The sequence below is a fragment of the Neolamprologus multifasciatus genome, chromosome 7 (assembly GCF_963576455.1).
Source record: "Neolamprologus multifasciatus chromosome 7, fNeoMul1.2, whole genome shotgun sequence".
Lineage (NCBI taxonomy): Eukaryota > Metazoa > Chordata > Actinopteri > Cichliformes > Cichlidae > Neolamprologus > Neolamprologus multifasciatus.
This window is the reverse complement of record NC_140445.1, coordinates 10,228,126-10,250,757: the sequence shown is the minus strand read 5'-3', so window position 1 is coordinate 10,250,757 and position 22,632 is coordinate 10,228,126. Positions and strand designations below refer to the sequence as shown.

At 39.3% G+C, this 22,632-nt stretch overlaps 4 protein-coding genes across 7 annotated transcripts; 2 read left to right on the top strand and 2 right to left on the bottom strand.

The window, feature by feature from the left end:
* Positions 1 to 438: 438 nt before the first annotated feature.
* zcchc9 (zinc finger, CCHC domain containing 9) lies at positions 439 to 5,825 on the bottom strand. Of its 3 annotated transcripts, none has more exons than XM_085166168.1 (6): positions 5,718 to 5,825; positions 3,953 to 4,367; positions 1,954 to 2,104; positions 1,779 to 1,871; positions 1,297 to 1,365; positions 439 to 1,024 (listed from the first exon to the last, which is right to left on the bottom strand). In XM_085166168.1, the coding sequence occupies exons 2-6, from the start codon at positions 4,349 to 4,351 to the stop codon at positions 912 to 914; spliced, it is 825 nt and encodes a 274-aa protein (XP_085022294.1). In that variant the 5' UTR covers positions 4,352 to 4,367; positions 5,718 to 5,825; the 3' UTR covers positions 439 to 911. The 3 variants fall into 3 exon arrangements, with proteins under 3 accessions (XP_085022294.1, XP_085022293.1, XP_085022292.1); XM_085166167.1 differs by lacking the exon at positions 5,718 to 5,825 and adding an exon at positions 5,178 to 5,711; XM_085166166.1 differs by lacking the exon at positions 5,718 to 5,825 and having other exon boundaries at positions 3,953 to 5,157.
* A 484-nt stretch (positions 5,826 to 6,309) lies between these two features.
* Positions 6,310 to 12,011, top strand: LOC146513774 (hatching enzyme 1.2). Its single transcript, XM_085166169.1, has 10 exons — positions 6,310 to 6,451; positions 6,548 to 6,580; positions 6,697 to 6,762; positions 7,184 to 7,233; positions 7,687 to 7,756; positions 7,829 to 7,943; positions 8,500 to 8,672; positions 8,877 to 8,958; positions 9,045 to 9,166; positions 11,699 to 12,011. Exons 1-10 carry the CDS (start codon positions 6,400 to 6,402, stop codon positions 11,746 to 11,748), a joined length of 813 nt encoding a protein of 270 aa, XP_085022295.1. The 5' UTR covers positions 6,310 to 6,399; the 3' UTR covers positions 11,749 to 12,011.
* A 438-nt stretch (positions 12,012 to 12,449) lies between these two features.
* On the top strand, positions 12,450 to 18,367 carry wdr45 (WD repeat domain 45). 2 transcript variants are annotated; one of them, XM_085166160.1, is made up of 11 exons: positions 12,450 to 12,593; positions 12,776 to 12,862; positions 14,669 to 14,743; positions 15,067 to 15,171; positions 15,337 to 15,442; positions 15,523 to 15,617; positions 15,700 to 15,779; positions 15,871 to 16,079; positions 16,733 to 16,834; positions 16,968 to 17,113; positions 18,021 to 18,367. In XM_085166160.1, exons 2-11 carry the CDS (start codon positions 12,814 to 12,816, stop codon positions 18,128 to 18,130), a joined length of 1,077 nt encoding a protein of 358 aa, XP_085022286.1. In that variant the 5' UTR covers positions 12,450 to 12,593; positions 12,776 to 12,813; the 3' UTR covers positions 18,131 to 18,367. The 2 variants fall into 2 exon arrangements, with proteins under 2 accessions (XP_085022286.1, XP_085022287.1); XM_085166161.1 differs by having other exon boundaries at positions 12,459 to 12,579.
* Positions 18,368 to 19,822: 1,455 nt separating this feature from the next.
* lage3 (L antigen family member 3) lies at positions 19,823 to 21,370 on the bottom strand. Its single transcript, XM_085166171.1, has 3 exons — positions 21,258 to 21,370; positions 20,414 to 20,542; positions 19,823 to 20,317 (listed from the first exon to the last, which is right to left on the bottom strand). Exons 1-3 carry the CDS (start codon positions 21,302 to 21,304, stop codon positions 20,203 to 20,205), a joined length of 291 nt encoding a protein of 96 aa, XP_085022297.1. The 5' UTR covers positions 21,305 to 21,370; the 3' UTR covers positions 19,823 to 20,202.
* Between the last annotated feature and the right edge of the window lie 1,262 nt (positions 21,371 to 22,632).

The window sequence follows — 22,632 nt, the reverse complement described above, 5'->3', positions numbered from 1 at the left end:
TTTATTATCAAGTCGGACTGCTGACATTCTTATTGATCAGTCATATAAGCCCCCCTGGTGAGCTGTGAAAACTGAAAACACACTGCAATATTATCACATTATTCCCTTATGCCTATGAGAAGGAAATTTTCCTTGCAGCTTTAAAACATCCCTTAAAGAGAAAAAGATGTTGGTTGTTGACACTGTACCAGATTTTTATGCAAAACATAAAAACAGGACTTTCAGCACTGCGAGAATCAAAGACACAATTTTTTAGAGGAAGGCCTGCAGCCTACTGACTAAGTTCTCTACATTTTGCAGGCCAAAGCTTAACTGTTCTGCCTCTGAGTGGCCGTGCTTCCACATTGCAGCTCCACAAAGCATCACAACCACACATGTGCTGATTATGCAGCAAGTGGAGTCCACATCCACACATACAGTCCTTAAGTAACAGCTGCTGTACAAAGACTTTTTATTTAATGACAGCTTTAATAACAAAGGTATTGCACAAGCCATTTAGGCCATTTTTATACACCCTGTCATTTTCAGAGGCCCAAAAGTAATTGGACAACTGAAGACAACCCAGTGGATGACTGTAAAATTCTTGGTGAAATAAAAATTCCCTTCAATCACATTCTGATTGTTTAATTTACAATCCACTGTTTGAGTGGGCAATCCATATGCTGAGGGAAATTGCAGGGGCCTTAGTCTGTGTCCACTTATGACTACTTCCTGCAACAAGAATTCTTAACTATAGCATATCAAAAGTAGCTGTGGAAAACTTTTTATTAAAAAGATCTCATTCATATACAGTGGTATACAAGACTTCATTCCCTGTTAGTGGGTAATCTGTCCATTTATGAAGTCCAGAAGCTGAGATGGGTCAGAGAAGTACAACGAGGGATACACATTAGCACTGCTCAGTTCTGTGATTAGAACGTCACCACTTTAGGCTGCTTGGGTTTGGCTTTCTTTACTGGAATGTGCACTTCCTCATGGTCTGCACTCATGTTGTTGGACAACCAGCCCACTGTCACATGATTATCTGGAAGCATATGAAGAGGGAAAGAATAAGAAACATCAGCCATGCCCCGCCAAAATCCTTTCCCATTATTTCTAGCTACCCACCACAGCACAGGCTAGAAACACATCTGTTATAGACCTACAACAGACCTTTACATCTTCAGCTTCCTAAGCCAAAGATGTTCTCTAATTAATATAAGACTTCTGAGTGATTTTGCAAATTAATCTAAAATGGATCATTTTTCAGGTGCACTGAAATCCCAAAAGCAAACGTTTAATTCCAAAGGTACTCACTTGGAGTCTGGTGCTCTGGACAGTCCTTCTGAAAATGTTCCACTGAGCCACAAATATGACAGCAACCTCCTGCAAAACACAAGATGCAGATGCAGTTCTGTCATCGTAAAGGGTTATTTTAAACATTCAATGGTGCAAAGCTAGCTTCCAAAAATACAAATATAAAGCTAGAAATGAGCACAATGGATCTGCTTTACGGATTTAGGAACCGGATGCATAAAAAGATGCTGGGTCAATTTTATTTATATAGGACCAAATCACCGTAACAGTTGCCTCAAGGCGCTTTAAAACACAAACACTTGAATGCTAATGTTCTCCTTTCTGATTAAAACTACCTCAGAGAGCTAAAAGGTTAGATGAAGACCTCTTGCCATTGTAGCTTAAAGACTGAGTAAACTGCCAACATGGAACCAGCTATCCCCTCTCATGCGAGTGTGAAATTACTTATGGAGGACATGATGTATGAATATCTGTCTTTTTACCTTGAGCATAAAGTCCTTTGGGATTATCAGGGCAGGATCGTGACAGATGTCCAGTCTGACCACAGATAAAGCACTTTGCATATGGGTAATCACCTGAGAGAAGCAGCATGGTTACAGCAGTGTCACAGGCAAATCTGATACAGCTGTTCAGGTGTTAGTCTCTGTGTTTATTCACCCAGAGCAGGGTCCACTTTAGCTTTGCATTTGTAGATTTCATGTTCAGTGGAGCCACAGCGGAAGCAGATGCCTCGGCCCATCTCCTCATCTCTGTCAGCCTCTGGACAGTCTGCCAACCCGTGACCAGGCTTCCTGCAGTTAAAACAGAACTGAGAAGAGACACATGAGTGAGGATTCAGAGGAGCATCATAGATCACATCGGGGTCAACAGAATTTCTATAAGTTCACAAAGATTTAAAAAAAAAAAAAAACATCACAACTTTTAAAAACCTTTTAAAATATACCAGTTTGATGCGCACTGAACACTTTCATTGAAAAGTGTGTGAGCTCAATATTTATATGTCAACTCACAGCTTCCCAAATTGATCTACTGTTTTTGTTTATCTTATTTTAGTTATCCTAGGAATTTTTTATAGATTCAACTAAAGAAACAGGAACAAGTAGTGTGTTTTTGTGATGAGCTGTGCCTAAAGTTACATGTAGGCACAACACTGGTTCGTGAAAAAGCAGCCAATGTCCAAACTGAAACTTTGTTCCCCTTTTTTTTTAGCTGTAGTTGTCCAGGCTTTCTGAAGCTCCTTCAAAGTGTCACTTCCAGATCAGGGCTAGCCACCATGAAGCCTCCTGACAGGTGTGATGTTCACGGCTGTGGTGGCAGGCTTAGTGTGTCACGCACACCGGTAGAAGATACTGTTAAAAACAATTAACTCTGCAGTGCTTTTAAATGTCATCTTGAATTTGTAGAAAATAACAATAATGGCCCTAGCCTTGTTAACATTAACAGGTATATTCATACCTCATACAGGTGGGAAGATTTCAACAACTGCAGTGCTCCCCAAATGACTACAGGCGGCAGTATCTCACACTCCTGCCCTATCTTTATTGAACTGAAAAATACTGAACTGAATTTTCTTTGAGATTTATGTTTGCTTATCCATTATGTCATAGGGAAACGATGAGTATGGAATATTTATAGCTCACCAGCTAACTAACTTTCCACAGTCTAAGACCGAACTCCATCCTCCAACATGAACATGTTTGCCTTCAAACAGCGTGGTTTATCAGACACTAACCCCAGAATGTGGATAGAATGGCCTGCAGTCCTCACCTTGAACCTATAGAACACTTGTGGGATCACCTTTTGCATGCTGTTCATAACTGTTCAAAGAAGTCCTACCATTAATTAATGTTCAATCTTAAATATGATGAACCAATCTCTATTAATCTAAATACTGCAGTTTTTCAAGGTAGCAGTAGTTAAACCACTGCTCAAAAAGCCATCTCTTGACCCAGCTGTCTGAGGTAATTATAGGCCAATCTCCAACCTTCCTGTCATCTCAAAAATCCTTGAAAGAGCAGTTGTTAAACAGCTAACAGATCATCTGCAGAGGAATGGCTTATTTGAAGAGTTTCAGTCAGGTTTCAGAGCTCATCACAGCACTGAAACAGCTTTAGTGACGGTTACAAATGATGATAACATTCTCTTAGAACATGCTGTAGGTATTACAGGTACTGCGCTGCAGTGGTTTATATCATATCTATCTAATAGACTCCAATTTGTTCATGCAAGTTAACCTTGTGGAGTTCTGCAGGTTTCCATACTAGGACCAATTCCGTTTACATTACATTTATAAACTGAAAACTTAGGTTTTTTTCATCTATCAGCAAGAGTACTGAGAGCACTATGTAGGATCTTTACCTTACAACATTAAACTGATGTAAGACGATTACAGCTCAAACCGCAAATGGAATTTCCTTACAAATACAAGCTTTCCAGTTGTATAAGATTTATATATTGTTGAAACAAAGAAATAATCGACCAAACACAATTTTCTTCACTTTTTGTGTCTACTTTATTTTTTCAGACCAACTGTAGGTATTCTAATCGAATGTACTGTGAACTACTACTATTACTGCCACTACTTCACTACTGTGAACATGTTGAGAGTTTCCAAAAGTCTTAGTTGGGAAAATGTTTCAGACTTTCAACAACTCACCATATTGTTCTTCTTATTGGTCTGTCTTTTTATCCTCCTGTCCTCCCTCTTCTTGTCTTTCTTTAGAGCATTTTGCACCTCCTCTCTGAGCTCATGCTCTCCCTCCTGACTTTTGTTAGCCACGTGCTGCCCCGTTTGCTGGAGATACTCCAGGAAGCCGTTTACATCCTCGCTGATGTACTGCTTTTTCTTGCCGTTGGGTTTCTTTATAGCAGACCCACTGGGCTGTGTCTTTCTCAGAGGATTCCTCTCAGCTACTCCTTTAACACCAGCAGTGCTGCTGCTGCCACCGTCGCCTCCTCCGGCTCTTGGTGGTCGTCTTGTTCTCAGCTGACTCCAGGGGGTGGCCTCCGCTGGTTTGTGTTTGTGGACATTGTTAGCTCTCGCCCACCTTGTCATGACTGCAAACAAAACACTGAAGCACAAGAAGAATGATTTCAAAGGAAACTTGGTGACATACACCTCATCAACAGGAATATTTCCAAACGTCTTCATAAAAGCATTCAGATATAGAAGGGTGAATAAAGCCTTGTTAAGCTTTTGAGGTTACTTCCTGGTTGTACTGAAAAATGATTTGAAGCTTAAAACCCTCAAAGATGGATCCTACCAGTAACATCTATTGGTCAGCTGCAATTATAGCAGCCATGACTTCTAAAGCAACAGTACACGTCACCCCTACCTCATTTTGACCCCGTAGAAATTAATGCTAAACTAGTAATAGGTTGCCCCACTAGTAAACCTGGTTATGAAGCACTTGTTATTTGGACACCTTTTGACATGAAGGCTGTTGTAACATGATCATAATAACCTTATAAAGTAATCTTAAATACTGATATTGTCAGATCCCACTTAAAATTAGAACAAAAATGAGATGAAAATGAACAACTTCATCATTACTGCTGTTATTGCAGGTAGGAGTTAAAATGATCCCTCCTGGCTCTAGTGTTAAATGTGTTGTCCTGTTAGATTTCAGACAGTTTTGGTTTGTGACGCGAGATGACAGACATTTTAACGTCACCGTGTTGGAGGTATGATTTTAAAGTCTGCGAGTTCTAGCAACTGAAGATCTCTCCCAGCACCATGAAGCAGGGAGGAAACACTGAACATTTCAAGTCTCCTCATAATGAATGAAACAGCAGCAAAGATTCCAATCAGTCACCTCACTTCAGATAAAATTAAGACTTTTGTACTCAGCCATAAACATATTAGAAATATGGTATCGTACCAGAATTCCCATGATGCACTGGTTGCATCGTCACTAACCATCCATTAATACACCTCTCTGCATTTAATTATGAATTATTATTCATCTCTGGCTCTCTTCCACAGCACGTCTGCTTCCTGTCTTCCTCCCCTCACCGGCCGCCCCTCATAGGGGTCATCTGATGTTTGGGGTTTCTCTGTATTGCTGTTGGGGCTTAACCTTACAATACAAAGTGCCTGTCCAAAAACAAATCAGTCCAAGGTACAAACTTTTCGAAAGACGATGCGTAGTTTCTAATGTCCCCTCCACCGCTCATCGTTGTTTAAACGCAGCAGTGAAGGTGTAGCATTTCAAATCAGTCAAAGCTTCAAACCAGCGCATGTTGTCTAGTACCTGAGAGCTGAACCACATGTCCATTAACACATTAACATGTATCACTACCGCAGCCTATTCCCTTCTATCGTCAACGACCACTGAGCACATACCAAACCCCCTGTCTGTTTGACATTTTGATAAAAGTGTCCCTACAAATGTCAAGAAACTTCGGCTAAATAGCGTTACCTTCCCACGTCTTCAGCCCGTGTTTGGTTTTTAAAACGGAAATACTTTCTTTTTCTTAATAGTGATTTGTGCGCATGTTATGGCTCAGGTCTGCCACCCTTTGGTGTGGAGTTATTACTGCATATGAGCGCAATAATAAAAAATAAAGAAATTAAAAAATAAAAAATACATTAAAAAAACAAAATATATATAAATGTGTGTGTGTGTATATATATATATTGTGTCATTTGGAAAGTTATACATATAATTTTATTTAAGGTTTTGCATACTTTCTCTACTGCTGATAATAAAATATTAATATAGTATAAATATTGATAAATTAAGAAAAAAGGGACCCTTTTTTCTTAATTTATCAACTGACTGTTGTGGTTTCCTCTGTTTCCTCTGTATTATTATAGGGCCTTTACCTACACTATAAAACACTCTGAGGTAACTGTTGTTGTGATTTGGTGATATATTTAAAAAAAAACAGAATAATTTGAATAGATGTGTGAAACCCTACACCATATACTGGCATATTAAAATGTATTCATGTATTGCCTTATTAAAACAGTGAAACCTCCTCCCATGAGCCTCACAGGACTGAAGGAGGAAGCAGCATCAGCTCACAGCTGATTTTATTTAGTGCAATTAATGAGGATGAGGAGCTGGAAGCCTCACTTGTGTCCTGACCTTAAACAACATGCTGCAAATACTCTGTGTTGCTCTTGTCTGTGCAGAATATCTGAAAGATGGTAAAAAGTCAGCATCTAACATGATTTTTTTTTTTTAATTACATATTTCCTCTTTAAATAAGCAAGCAGGTGTTTTTTTCTCCTGTTGTGTTTCAGTGTACTGCAGTCCTCTACAAGAAGCCAAACGAGGTATAATGTGTTTACGTTTAAGCCTGAGTGTGTGGATGAGTGAGAGGATGAGTGTCCTGGTATTTTAAATATCAAAACACTCTTGAGCGTTATGCTGTGTAAATGTGTTTTTACAGCACTTAAAGAGGACTGGCTAATCAAGGCGGTGCATTACATGGAGGAAAACCCAGAAACTTTAGATGGTGAGCCCTAACAGTGTTTTGGTCATAATTTTTCTTCATACATGATGCTGTACCTCACTGCATACAGTCAGTTGTGCGCAACCAGGAGCCACAAGCTACCTGTGCTAGCTATTCAGTGTCAGTTAGTCATATGGGCTGAGTTAATTCTTCTAGATGGAGTTTGATTATTAATGGATCAGATCATTTTGGCAAACTAGGAAGCACCTCAAGGGTGTGGCTGATAAATGTTTTATCAGCCTTTATTTAAGAAGTTTTTTGATATCAGTTGCAGTTAATAGCCAAACCTTTTCAAAACAAGCACTGGAAACCTTAAAGTTATCACACAAACTAATGGTAGAAAATAATTGAATGTGATTGAACAATGCAACTTTGTAGTAGCACTTTGTAGCTTCATGCTGATCTCCTCTTGTCGTTCTGTTAGAGCTGATGGACAAAAACTATGCTTTGGCAGAAGGAGACATGGTGCTGTTGGTGAGCTACCTGAGAACACGTGCCAAAACTGAGGCAACAGATCCACAGACAGACTTTTACACAAAATTTGGTTTGAAATGTCTGCACATTGTTGAGTTTAGGAAAAGAGTTTGCAAGAATTGTACTCTGTAAAATATGGACATAACCACAGCCATTTTAGTGGGACCTTTGGTGAACTTCCAGCTGAGCATTTTTCTGCCACCATAATTCCAGTGTTCTGAATCCAAACATGACCAGAATGACAGAAACTAACAACAAGGTGGGGCCTTGCCTCCTTTGAGTCTAATATGAACCATAATTTACAAAACAAATTCAGAAGGGCATGAACATGGAAATTAAGACTTTTCGCAGGAAAAAGTTTAGTGAGGTCATTTAAGCTTCATAACACTGAGCTTAGATGTGATGTGGACTAGGCAGTCAGTGAACACTCGAAGCATTTCATTTCTTCTGCAGAATGACAGGAATGCAGTGAGCAGTAGCTGGCCAACTCTGGAGATACCCTATATCATTAGCCCAGATTTAGGTAAGCACAGTATGTGCATTAAAGATCATTGGATCTTTGAGAAGTCTGTCTTACTGCCACTTTGTTTTTCAGCTAGTCGCACAGATGATATTCTCTCTGCTATGGAGATGGTGTCCAAACACACCTGTGTATCCTTCCACAAGCGAACCATCGAGCAAAACTACCTGCTCTTCAAAACCAGTACAGGGTAGGTAGTTTTCTGAAGCTCAGTCTAAACTCTTTGAACTGCAGTTGGAGCTCAGATTGTTTGCTGAACACCCCAAGTTTTCTGCACCACTTACCTGTGTTCTGATTGGGTTTCTGAAATATTCAGTTTCTGTATCTTAACATGACAATATGACATCCTGGCTGCAGAAACCTCTGGCCTGTACTGCAGGTCAGGACACTCAGAATATTTGACCTATATCAGGCTTCACTAAATCTAGTAACTGCTATTACGTAACAGAGAGTCACTCAGCATGTCAGTCTACAAAACAAAAAATTGTGAATTTGGTACTTCAGTCATGCCTCAGAGCTGACTGTGAGGATGGAAATGGATCAATTGAAAGCGAGTTTAAACACCCTGACAAGGCACATAATGCTGGTTTAAAAAGAAAAAGACTCTCCTCACTGCTGGCAAGATTAAGTACAGCAACAACTGCTTTATATTTTTCAGATATTAATGTTTAAAGATGGATGTCTCATTTAAAAAAAAAAACAAAAAAAAAAAAACACCAGGACACTAACCTGCAGTTTTGTTCTAGCTGTGCGTCATTTGTGGGCTTAAAGGGTGGTGAGCAGCCTGTTTTTGTTGGGCCCCAGTGCATGGTAGGTAACATTGCACATGAGATTCTTCATGCTCTGGGTTTCCACCATGAACACACAAGGATGGACCGTGAACAGCACATCACCGTTATTCACAGCAACATTATGCCAGGTAAGGGTTCTCCTCAAATATTATCTGTAGAGTTTAAACACTATGGTAGCTAAATTCCAGCTTTCCCTTTATTTGACATTAAAAAAAATGAACCTGTTAACATGTGTGCTCCACACCACAGTTTACTGCACATTGTGCAATTACCAAAACTTTTGGGGGGTTATTGGTTGTTTACACTCAGGGAAAGTATCACATGTCTTTCAGGGATGGAGAAAAACTTCAGAATGCAAGATGGCGAGACCTTTTCTCTTCCATATGACGCTACCTCCATCATGCACTATGGAAGGTACAGTACCCAAAAGGACAAATGTATAACAAACTGTTTCTCTGTAAAGGTTACGTGGTACTTTAAGATCATTGCTCTTGTGTCAGGGATTTTTTTTCAGCAACCGGCCTGCCCACCATCTTCCCAAAGAAAGATGTGAAGGAAATGGGACAGAGAGATAAACTGACAAAGACTGACATTGAAAGGGTTCGACGTCTCTACAGCTGTGGTATATTCTCAACTCTGCTCACTGCACATAAATTTCATTTGTGGTCTCCACATTTTGAAGCTTTAAAGTTAGTGTGGCCACCATATTTTTGTTGGAACCAGAAGTGATCGCATGTGGAATCTTAGCAAGGTGCACCGAGGCGCTGTTTGGTGCTAATGTGGAGAAAGTGATCCAACAAAATGTCTGGGATTGTCCATCAAAAAGTTGTCAGCCAAGCTGCCTGTCAAAGTAACCATGCCTCTGAATTCAAGTCTTACCCAAATCCAAGTGAGTTGTAAAGATTCATTAGCTAAAAAGAGCACCCCGGCCTAATATAGGACTTTTGTTTTCCCTCAAAGTGGCAAAAGTGAGTTTCCTTGTGACAACCATTTTGCATTTTTAATCATTTTATATGTACATATGATTCATATATACAGTTAGGGCCGTATATATATATTTAGACACTGACACAGGTTTTACCTGTTTACTACAACATATTCAGATTACAGTTATTGTAATATTGTTGACATGGACATAATGTGTAGACTCTCAGCTTTCATTTGAGAGTATCCACATTCAAATTGGATGAAGGATTTAGAAGTTTCAGTTCTTTAACATGTGCTACGCTATTTATTATTTTTTAAAGGGACCAAAAGTAATTGGACAATTGACTTAAAGGCTATTTCCTGAGCAGGTGTGGACAATTCCTTCATTATCCCATTATCGATTAAGCAGATAATGGGCCTAGAGTTGATTTGAGATGTGGCGCTTGCATTTGGAAGACTTTGCTGCGAGCCATGCAGTAAAAGACATTTTCTGTGCAGGTGAAGCTGTGAAAACAGAAACAAAAAACATCATAGAAATTGCTACAATATTAGGAGTGGCTAAATTTACAATTTGGTACATCCTGAGAAAGAAGGAAAGTACTAGTGAACTCAGCAATGCAAAAAGATTTGGATTCTTTGGACAGCTTCTACCAGAATGATGGTATACCACATTACCTGTAAAACAGGGCACAAGCAGTGTCATTGCTTGGTCGTGCATGGGTGCCAGTGGCACTGGGATACTAGCATTTATTGGTGATGTGACACAGGACAAAAGCAGCTCAGTGAATTCTGAGGTTTTCATAGACATGCTGTCAGCTCATATCCAGCTAAATGGAGTCAAATCAATTGGGTGGTGTTTCATTATACAGATGGATAATGACCCAAAACATGCAGCCAAAGCAACCCAGGAGTTTTTATTAAAGCAAAGAAGTGGAGTATTCTTGAATGGCCAATTGAGCATGAATTTCATTTGTTGAAAACCTGAGACAGGCCCATGAACAGAAACTGAAAGCTGCTGCAGTAAAGGTCTGGCAGAGCATTAAAAAGGAGGAAACCCAGCATCTGGTGATGCCCATAAGTTCAAGATTTCAGGCTTTCATTGGCAACAAAGGGGTTTCGACCAAGTATTAGATATGAATATTTTATTTTCAGTTATTCCATTTGTCCAAATACTTTTGCACTCTGAAATTAAGTGATTATGTACATGCAATCTTTATGTAACTCACTGAATTAAAGCTGAAAGTCTGCACTTCAACTGCATTTGAATTTAAAATTCATTATGGTAGTGTGCAGATCCAAAATTAGGAAAAAAAAAAAGTTCTCTGTCCAAATATTTATGGACCTAACTGTATAAAATATGCAAATGAAATGTATTGGCAAAGGACATCAGTAGTTACCTTTGTGTTTAACCAGAATTTGTAGCACATCTGGTTAAAGTCTGAACCACTCTGTAAGCCGCGGTCACATCCAATATAATACCAACATAAAGGAAAATCTGTAAGGAAATGTAGGGTGGGCTTTGTAATTTATTACTTACTGCATTCAACAGTTAAAAGCTGGAATAGATACCTGAGATCTGGCCTCAATAGCAAGTAAAAGAATAACTGAAGGAAACTAAAGACCTAATAATAAGTATCACTCTGAGCAGTCTCAGAATGTAAGTCAGCCAGCAGAAACAGCCAAAACACTAGTGTGGCAGAATACAGACTTTAAGACCTGAATGAACAGATTACAAAATGCCAGAAGGGGGCTGTGTTAAAGAAACTGCTAAAGTCACAGAAATTAAGGACTGAAAAGATGCAAACCAACTACAGAGAGGGAAAAATGTCAAACAAAGAAAAGATGTCTGACCGAGACATGGCCGTCAAATGATGTTGAACTGACATCTGACAACAAAGATGCCCATGAAAGCTGATTCTGTTCATCTGGAGTTTGCAAAATGTTTTTTTTTTTTTTTTTTTTTTTTAAAGCAATGACCTGATGATTCCAGAATGTCCTTTCCGGGTTTTCCTTGCCTCGATTATTGAGGATGCATTTAGATGTACAACGAAGATGATAGCAGCGGTTTAACTTCCAGAGATGAAAAAGCTTATTAAAACCATTTATTAGACAATTTTTATTATATTTTTAAAAACTCCAAGTTAACTAGTAATTCTATACATGCAGACTCAATGAGTTTAAAAAAAAATGCTGTTTTTAATCTTTGCTTGTTTCTCATCTTTCCAAGATTCCCTTAAACAAACTGAGAAGGAAAGCCATGACTGGGTTGATGTCTGATCTCGGTGCCACCGATGGACGCTATGAGAACCAGATTACTAGCATTGCGGTTCTATCTGCCTACTCCAGCACCTGAACAATAACACTAGCAGTCAGAAAACAAACTAGTTGTCATCACTGACACCAGGATCTGGTGGATTCATCTCCACTGTTCAATAAAGCTAAATACTTTGTTACTCTCTAACCAGAATTTGTTAAGACTTTATTGTTTGCACTTTATTGGCTTCTGGGGAAGAAATGGTAGGCTTGATGATCAGATGTGCACACTGAACTCACTTTCTGAATTTTCTCAATTTTCTGAATTGCAGAAAAATAGACTTCAGTTAAGGGTAAAATATTACAAAGGAATACAGGTGCTGTAGTTTATAGTGCGATATTTGGGTTTTAAAGAGCAACACCCATATTCTCATAAGTTATATGAGAGCATGGGTGTAAAAGCTGTTCTGATCCACACTCCAGTCCAGAAGGTGGCGGTAATGCACCTGAAGGTGTTTGGCAACCGCCATAAAAAGGTAGAAGAAGACCCCACAGAAACCAGTGTGAGTATTCCAGTTTGAAGGACCACTTAATCTGATGAAAATAAGCTGGTTGGCTAATAATTGATATGAATATGTTTATTACAATTATAAACTTAGATTATGCAATGAATCTTTTAACGTTTAATAGAAATTTAACGTTCTTTTGTTTACTTATTTTAACAGGAAGCGGAACCTAACCGGAAGCACGTGTCGGTGACGTCTTCCTTGGTAAACAAAACAAACCTGTGTGTTGCAATATTTCTGTTTTCCGTCGACGTTTGATCAGCACCTGAAATCGTTCGTCTCGTTTTTGGTGTGCGCCTTATGGTAAGACTTGCATATGCATATATATTTGAACCCAGAGAAAAACCAACAAATGATCGCTTCTGCCTCCTGCTAATGTGCTAGCTGCCTCTGCCAGTTTGTTTTTGCTCAGCTTAAAGCATCCAGAGAAAAACGAAGATTGTGGCCTGAACATCCGTCCTATTCTTTTGTCCCATCTTTCTCAGGTTGCTGCAGTTTACCGGTAATAGCTTGTTTGAGAGTCATGGCCCAGCAGAGAGGAGTAAACAGCCTGCAGTTCAATCAGGACCAAAGTAAGTTGCCTTTGTTCATGAACTGAGTTAGTGCATGTTTTAGATACCAAACTAAGTTTGATAATGCACGCCCAAAAGAACAAGATAACAATAGGTACAATGAACGTTTTAGATACCAAACTAAGTTGAGTTACTGAGGAAAAACCTGGCAAATTTACAAACAGAGGCTTGAAACATTTTATTCATATTAACGTTATAGGGGAAAATGCACATCCTCTAGTTTCTTTGTACCCATTGTTATCTTGTTCTTTTGGAAGTGGTGTGAGAACGGTGGCACGTTCTCTGGCTACACAAAGGGAAGGCCTTCAAGGAAAATGGCTTTGTTCTGTAACTACATTCTTTTCAGAGCTTTTCAACATAAAGTTGTCTCGGAAATAATCCATGTAAGATTTCTTATGTCTTTTAACTTACAAGTCACTCTCTGAAAATTTGGTAAATTAGGTTAGATGGGTATGATATTAGAATAATACACATAGATGAAACTGAACATGACTGAACACTGCTGTGAAAAACCCAGAACAATTTACGAGCTAATCACCAGACAGAAACTACATGTATTAAGCTAGTTGTGGTTAATCATATTACATATACAAAAACAGAATTAGTAAGAAATACAGAACCAGGCAAATGTGTGATAAAGGAAAATCTATATGTACCTTCAGTTATTCTCCTGATATCCGTCCAACACGTTCATTAACTACCAGTGATTACTTGTTTTGCCGGTTAATCGTCTGATTTTCTGACCTGGTCACTGCTTGGTGAGCACAGCTTTCCCCAACACAGCAGCGCTGAGACTTATCTTCTGTCTAAACTGAAAATGTATTGCAATATGTTGATGAATGTGTAGATCAGAGGGAAGGTGTGGGTTGATTAGTTTGGAGACAGATAGGGCTGCTCGATTATGGCAAAAATGATAATCACGATTATTTTCACTGAAATTGAGATCTTGATTATTTGACGATATTTATTTAACAATAACAATGTGTTGAATAATGACTTTAAAGATTGTCATAAAGTAGTGTGCAAATACTGATAACAGTGCAAATGTTTGCAATATAAAAAATAAATGAAAAATGTAAACATCTATGTTTAGTGAACTTTGCAGTGTTGCTCTGTGGTGCAGCTACGACACTGTAGCAAAGTTTACACACTATGTCTACTTGATCCACGTCTGACTCCGCGAACCCATAATGTTTCCACACCACTGAAGTTTTTTTTACCTCTCTTTTCAACCAACGGCAGTCACTCTCCTCTCCAAATAACTTCTGCTTAGCTTTCCGAGCTTCCCTCGGGTCCTGTTAATTGTTGTGACACGTGTTCGAAATGCAGAGAGGTGCGCTCGATTTGCCACACGGAGCAGCGCGAGAGTAAAGCACGAGGGAGGGGCTAATAATCGGCTCAGTCATTTTTAATGATCGTTGAAAGCCCAGATCGTAATCGTGATTAAAATTCGATTAATTGCGCAGCCCTAGAGACAGAGTTAGAGAGGCATGTTTTGGACATGTGCAGATGGGGGATAGAAGATAAACGGGACAAAAGATGTTGAAGATGAAGCTGCCAGACAGAAAGAGGAAGACCTAAGAAAGGATATATACAAGTAGCTCAATTATAAATATCCAGAATATTACAGAGAACTATGGAGGCAACACAATGAAAAAGCACCTGATGTCCCCAGCACCTGGTTCAGTTTGGAGGATTATTACTGGGCTGTAAACGGCTCCAGGCAGCTAACATGTTAGATTTGCCAAAGCTGAATAAGAATGATTCATAGGTTTTTAATCTTCTCTGTCCTCTTATCATAACCAGGCTGTTTCTGCTGCGCTATGGAGACGGGGGTCAGGATTTACAACGTGGAGCCGCTGATGGAGAAGGGCCACCTGGGTGAGTCTCCTGACCCGGCTTTCACATGTAGAGCAGTGCCTGAGAGAGAGCTCATTCATTATTTCTAGACATGCTACCAATATTTTTCAAGACATTTTGGTAATTATTTTCAAATGTTTCATGAATATTTCAGACATGTTATGTGTTTATAGATGTTAATACTTTTCAGACTTTTATTAGTGTATTTAAATGTTTTTCGTGGTACCTCAAGTGGCTGAAATGCTGGGAAAACGATGACTTTCATAACGAGAATACAAGGAAAACATTGTTCTTGTGCACATTTCCCTAAAAAGGACTTGAATATGTGTTTGTGTCATTTGCAGACCATGAGCAGGTTGGCAGTGTAGCCCTGTGCTCCATGCTGCATCGCTCTAACCTGCTGGCCATAATTGGAGGTGGAGTCAATCCTAAATTCTCAGAAATATCTGGTGAGTTGGTTTAAAGTAGGATGTGCATTGTACAGCTTTGACCTGTGTGTGTGTGTGTGTGGAGGTCATTATTATGAGAGGTGTTTGCTATACCCAAGATATGTGAGTGCACCTTAAAAACATGATGAAAAATAAGTTTTTAACAAAACAATGTCTATGTCTCAGTGTTGATCTGGGACGATGCTCAGGAGTCACGGGATCCTAAGGACAAACTGGTGCTGGAATTCACCTTCACCAAGCCTGTTCTGGCTGTCCGCATGAGACACGACAAGTGAGTTTTGCATCACCTCACACATACTCTGTTTATTGTCACTGAACTGTCAAAATGATAGTTGCCTTTGCTCCCTCTAGGATCATCATTGTGCTGAAGAACAGGATCTATGTGTACAGTTTTCCAGACAACCCTGTCAAGCTTTTTGAGTTTGACACCAGAGATAACCCCAAAGGTATCATACTACTTGTGTAGAGCTGTTTTTCCATTGCAACATAATGCTTAGCATTTTAAATACAGTGAATTCTTTCTTTCAGGTCTTTGTGATTTGTGTCCCAGTTTGGAGAAACAGCTTCTGGTCTTCCCAGGTCACAAATGTGGCAGCCTGCAGCTGGTTGTAAGTCACAAACAAACAGGACGTTTTATTTCTCCTGAAGAAAATGTCTGCGTCGTAAAAGTCGTAGTCTAACATGTTGCTTTTTATTCAGGACCTGTCCAACACCAAACCTGGAACATCATCTGCCCCTTTTACTATCAACGCCCATCAGAGCGAGATTGCCTGTGTGGCACTCAACCAACCCGGCAGCGTGGCAGCTTCAGCTTCTCGTAAAGGAACCCTCATCCGCCTGTTCGACACAACGACCAGGGACAAACTGGTGGAGCTGCGCAGAGGAACAGACCCTGCCACTCTTTACTGGTAAACACTCAAGTAGTAAATGGGTAGTGCACCGATGTTCCAGAATATTTCAATGTTCCTGTGTCTTCAAAACCTCTCAGAATCAGACCGCCAGGCCTCAGTGCATGCAGCAAGGAGCACACTTAGCATTACAGAGATCCTTCACCCAATAAATCAAAAATAAATAAATGCCCTCTTCCTAAAACTCCTATGAATGCATATGAATAGAGCCAGTTACAAAAATATCTGTCTACACATTTCATTCAAAAAAAGATCACCACTGCACAGCTTCAGTTGATATTAACCATAGCTTTGTAACATGAACAGGGGTTGCTGAATCTGGCCCATTATGTGTTAATGGGCACATTATGTTCTCTGGTAATTTTTTTAATTAATTAAATAAATTACAATAGTCTAAACTAATGTATATCTTACATCTTAAAAACTAGGATTCTTTTGGCAATAGAACAATACATTAATTATCTGTTCCTCCATCAAGATCAGAGAAATTAAAGACAAAGAAAAAGGCCTTCTAATCCCATATTTATTCTGCATGATGAATAAACTGATTTTAGGAAAAGTCATGAAATATGAGGTGAGGGTTTTAATGTAACCGAGCTACAGAATGGCCTGTTTGGCAGTTGTAAAATGATACTTGTGGTTTTTCTTTCCAGCATCAACTTCAGCCATGACTCATCCTTCTTGTGCGCATCCAGTGACAAAGGCACAGTTCACATCTTTGCACTCAAAGACACCAAACTCAACCGTCGCTCTGCGTAAGACCACTTTCTGCTAATTGAGTCCTTTTAACACACACACACACACACACACACACACACACACACACACACACACACACACACACACACCATCGTGATCCTCACGCCTCTGCTCCTCTTCATCCCACAGGCTGGCACGTGTTGGGAAGGTGGGTCCTGTGATTGGTCAGTATGTGGACAGCCAATGGTCATTGGCCAGCTTTACTGTGCCTGCTGAGTGTGCCTGCATCTGTGCTTTTGGAAAGAATACTTCCAAGAACGTCAACTCAGTCATTGGTGAGGGAAATGTCAAAATATAAATGTTTTCTTTTGTCATATACACAACATGGCAACATGACTGCATTGGTTGTTACAGTGACATAACCATAAATTCACACCTAGCATGTTATGGTTGGCTCGTTCACTGCTAAACAAAGAAGGAAGAGCCAGGACTTCCGGCGTGAGGACATGGTAGCATAGCACCAGAGACCCTGCTATTGGGGCTCAACAATAAAGGAGGAGGAGATGTGCAGCGAAATAATGCTTATCGGGAATCTGAAAAAGAAGTCTGTCACAGTGTAACATCCCGAGAGACAAGATGGGGAGGGGAGAGAGCCACACTGGAAGCACACCAACCTATAGACTCTCAAACAGCTGATCCCGTTTTCTTTATTGGATAGGATTAGATAGTGATGGGAGTTTTACCAAAAAATCATCTGATTCTTTGCTTTGATGCTGTTTTTAATGCGTTTTAAGGATCTAAATGCAAGCACTTAACCCATGTCTGCAATTATTAAAAAAAAAAAAAAAAAAAAGATACAATAGTGGCATGTGAAGAAAAACAAACTTTATAGCTTGAATATTCAGTGGATTGCTACTAAAACAATCGGTAGCTGCAGCCCTGGATCATATGTGTCAGCCTTTGCGGTTAAAAAAAAAAAAAAAAAAAAGTAGTCCAAAAAAAAACTCCCATAATGACCATTCTGTGCTGTACGCACCATGCACGCATGTTTTACACTTAGCATGAGTTCACTTGTATTTGCATATGGCATCTGATATTTTAACAAGAACAAGAATTTGTCATTGTGCCTTTTTTTTTTTTTCTTCTTTTTTTGGTCTCCATATACCATAGAGCCACAGTGCTACACTCGCTGTGTCTTTAAAAAGGAAAATTGTCATTGTAGTTCTGTTTTGTCTCCTGCAGCCATATGTGTGGACGGGACCTTCCATAAGTATGTGTTCACCCCTGATGGAAACTGCAATCGAGAGGCCTTCGATGTGTATCTGGACATATGTGATGATGATGACTTTTAAGGCCACACAGAGAAACAAGTTATAGATGAACATGAGGATTATGAATGGAAACAGACTGATTTTAATAAATTATCTCCTGCTGTGAATCTGAGGAGTCCGTGCTCTGAGGAGTCTGTTATATGAAGTTTTATGTAATCAGTTTTACTTACAGTGTATAGCAGTGTGAATATAAAGTTTTCTATTGGGCTGTTAACCATCACTCTGAAAAGTTCATGTTATATAATAAAGACAGAAATGTATGTTGTATGTCTTGGAAACTAATATTGAATTAAAATGACACTAAAATTTAAATTCACTTTTGCTAAGAAAGCAGAACATGAAGCCCTGTTATTTGCCTCTTACATTAGTGAATGTATGGTGCACATTTCATGGCATAAACAAGAAGCACTCCCATAGAGATGTTATTTTGTCATGCTGCTGTAGCAGAGCACAAACCTCCAGAGCTGCCACTCTCTGGGGAGTATTTCCTTTTAAAGAACATGTATTTATTTTATGTATATTTTGTTCTTTTTAAACATGATTAAGAAGTTGGTAGTGCAGTAAAAATCAGATTAGGGTAGCACGACAGACGTTTACTCTGATTGCACAAACGTCATGTTGGAGCAGGTAATGGATAAAAGGCATTGAGCTTATTATATGGAGGAGGTGGCAGATGATTGCTCCATTCTGTAGTCAGTATCTGTAGACAGTCCTGTCAATGATCTGACTGAGGGGGTTCAGGCCTATGCAGAACAGCAGTGGGGACAGAGCTACAGTGCTATGGGCTTGAAGTTTGCCCCTATCGTTGTACGCCACATCCCCATTGAGTTCTCGATGAAGGGTCTTAGGGTCCTAATGATCTTGTACAATTCTAGGCATTCTGGGATCCAGGTGTGGGGCACTAAATCACAGGTGGTCTTGTAGTCAGTAGCTGGTGTTTTGCTCCTCTGGTGTTCCTGCCTATTCTCTTCTGTTCCCCACTCAAGTATTTAGCCATGTGCTTGTTCATCTTAGCCACTATGATTCCTGACGGGAGTTTCCATGTGGTGCTCAGGCAGGTTATTGGCTTGTAGTTGGATGGGACCTTCAGTTAGCAATTCTGGGTGTTTCTCATCGATTAGCAGCTGGTTCATTTGTGCTGCCGTATGCTCGTGGAATCAGCTTCTTCAGTCAGTATGCGTGAGGCATGTCGGGACCTGCTGCTGTCCAACTCTTCATACTGGAGACCCTTTATTAGATATCTGCCACTGTGATGGTTACTGGACCCTGTTCAGGGAGGTTACTGTGGTCTGCTCTTAGGTCCACAACTTGCTCCTAGGTTAGTGTCTATTGCAAGTCTGTTTTTAATCGCAAATGTGAGTAAAACACTCACATTTCCATGGTGACAATGGCACGCTACAGAGCCATCCACTAAATGAAGCATCAGAGCAAAGAATGTGTGTTGAATTTTTTTTATAATCGAGTTATTCAAATTAGTTGCTGAATTGTTGCAACACTACTTTCAGTAATCATAAACTCTTTATTTACATGTACATAAATGATCTCAAATGTAACTGTGTGAGAAAACAAGTGCCAAAAAGTTCTCATTTTCATAAAGTTCTATCAATTTGATGGTCTAAGCCTCGGACTGGTTTACATAGTGATAGCTGGACAGATTTTTAATTAATTGTTTGGATGAGAAGTCTTCATCTGAACACACACATTCAGTGAGAGTATCTTTCTAGCTGTCCAAAATGGTAACTTTATGATTGCCGGCAAAACAAAATTAAAAGGCATCTAGAAGCTGTAGCCAAATAAAGCAAGACTGAACTTACTAATATTATAATCATACATTTGTATTTTTGAAAAGAATTATGATTAAACCCCCATCAGATACATTCTGTGAATCTATTTCAATCACAGCTGTAGAAATTATTCAACTGAGCACTGAGCCAGTGTCATAATCTCCCCCTCAGTTCCACTTCATCAACCACCTTTTACTGTGTTCGAAGGTGCCAGTTATTTTAGCTCACTTAATCAAACTTCAGTCCAGTCTGTAGGACCTCAGTTAGTTCCAAGCAACAAAAACAGAGTCCAGAATCACTTGTTATACATCATATGGCAACAGGTGGACCAAACATCTCCATGGTCTCCAAAACAAGGGATAGATGATCGAGAAACGAGTTCACAGACACTCTGAGGATTCGTGCTTCATCAGCGCTCCACCTCCTGAAACACAGCGAAAGATTTTTAGTACAAAAATGACACAGATGTTAGGGCTCGGTTTGATACGGGCTATGAAGGAGCCAAGGAAGATAATCTCACACAGAAAGCGTGCTGCCAGACACTGTAATCAGTTTGCTTATGCCGCCTTTCCGGGGCTCTTTGTCCGGGGAGAGCGACCGCAGAGCGATGGTGGCCTCACGAGATGATGGGAAGGGAACATCCAGAGAGCTGCATGAGGGTCAAGGAAGACTGAGGACATGACTGAGGCAAAAGAGAAAAATAAAAGAGGCCGGGTTTTTCATCTCTGACTCTGTTCTCTCATTTTGTCCTACTTTCAATGGAAAAATGCTATTTGCTGCATTAAAAAGGCTTCATCCTTACTACAATCTGTTACTGACACACTGCCCCACCATAAGGAATATATTTATGCTTTAAAAATAAAAGCTTGAAAAACACACCCATTTATTACAAGCGACCTATTTCTTAACATTTTTTTTTACCCCTTTTCTTTATTCTCACTGACTCTTCGTGTGCAAATATCTCTTAAACAACAGGAAGGTGCAGGTTAACTATAACCAAAACTCCAGACTCAAACATAATGTTACAACATCCACAGTAGCTATAGTCATCGGTGAGTAGTAAATAATCTTTAGAGGATGATTTAAAAATGTTTAAACTTCAAACTCTATGCCAGCTTCTAGCTTCGCTTGACAGTGTAGAGCAAACCTGATGACACAAACTCCTATTAAGCTTAAAAGTCAACCTAACACACCCAAACAGATAGAGCCCAGATTCAGGTTATTTCGAAACCTCGATACAATTACCGGCACAAATACTTCGAATGTTTCGTTTCAAGAAGCCTCGCTTTGCCCTTTGATAGTAGAAAATATCATTAAAGTTTTCATAGACCTCAGTGGTAAATATTGACAACAATAAAGGATACAACTCCAGTTTGCCTGTTCCTCCGTTAGCTTCTCCAGCTGCCGCCATTGCGATTGTTGTGTTGAAACGGACCGGAAACGGAAACGCTTTCCACGTATGAGGGATACAGCGAAGAAGGGCTGCTGTCCCCAGCGGCAGTATGCAGTATTACAACAGTGAATACTGCACAACAATAGAAATAAATATTTTTAGTGAACTGAAAATACACTCAAAATTAACAAAACTAGGTGTGAATAACATTTAAATTCACTAATATAAACGAAAAATAGATTTTTGCAACAATAATAATAATATTATTAAAACCTGCTTTTTAAGAGGGAGAAACCTCCAGCAGAGCCAGACTCAGGGAGGGGCAGCTATCTGCCACGGGGTGAGGAGAGGAAGACAGGACAAAAGACATCCTGAGGAAGAAAGCAGGGGTGAATCTAGGTTCAAAGTTTTTGATTCATAATTAATGTGTACAGTACCTTACAATTAGTAATATACTACTTTCAAATGCAGTCAGTTCTTTTCACATTTGCAAACCTTATCTCAGTAAAATGTTACATTCAAAAGCAACTTAAATAGTTATGACCTATTGCAGTGTATAGAATAATTCATAATCACAAGAACAATTCATAATGAATAATCACAGATTTCAATATATTACACCACTTTAATGGTGGACACTTTTAGTTATCAATCCTAAGGAAAGTTGACCACGCTGACCAGAATTTTTTAAAGTGAAGAACAACTTGTGAGGAGAAAGGAGAAACATGCACAGCATTTTTTCAGTCTCTTGACCACATGGAGGGAGTTGATCAAATCATTAAGCACTTAAAGTAGCATTATTCAGTAAAGAAATTGGAAAATCACACTGCCACTCCATTCACATCGACAACTTTAAAGTTTTTAAATTCATACAAACCCTCCGTTTATGTGATGGACCAAGTTGAAAAGCAGGAGTCAGAGGAATTATTGGAAGAAGAGGATTTTTCCTTTATTTAACCCAAAAGGTTATATTTACAAAAGTGATAAATATTTAGCTAATAAAAGAAGTCAAAGAAACAAAACTAAACTCAGGCAAAGAAATGTGAACTTGACAAACCAACTGACTGCCCAAATAAACATAACTTACGTGATCAGAAATGAAATAAATGAATCAGTCAATGTGATCATAGCATCATTCCGAAATCGTGGGTTGATTTACCAAGATGATAAGTATCTTCGTGTGATCGCCTGATTACTGATGTTAGGGTAAATACAGTCAGAGAGTGGAAGTATATGTAATGTTGAGCTTTTTAGTACATGGCCATGTGTGAATCATGCTTTGAACATAGCTTATCTGGTTTAGAGAATTTTGCTCAGAATAACAAGCTGACTTCTCAGTCTTACAC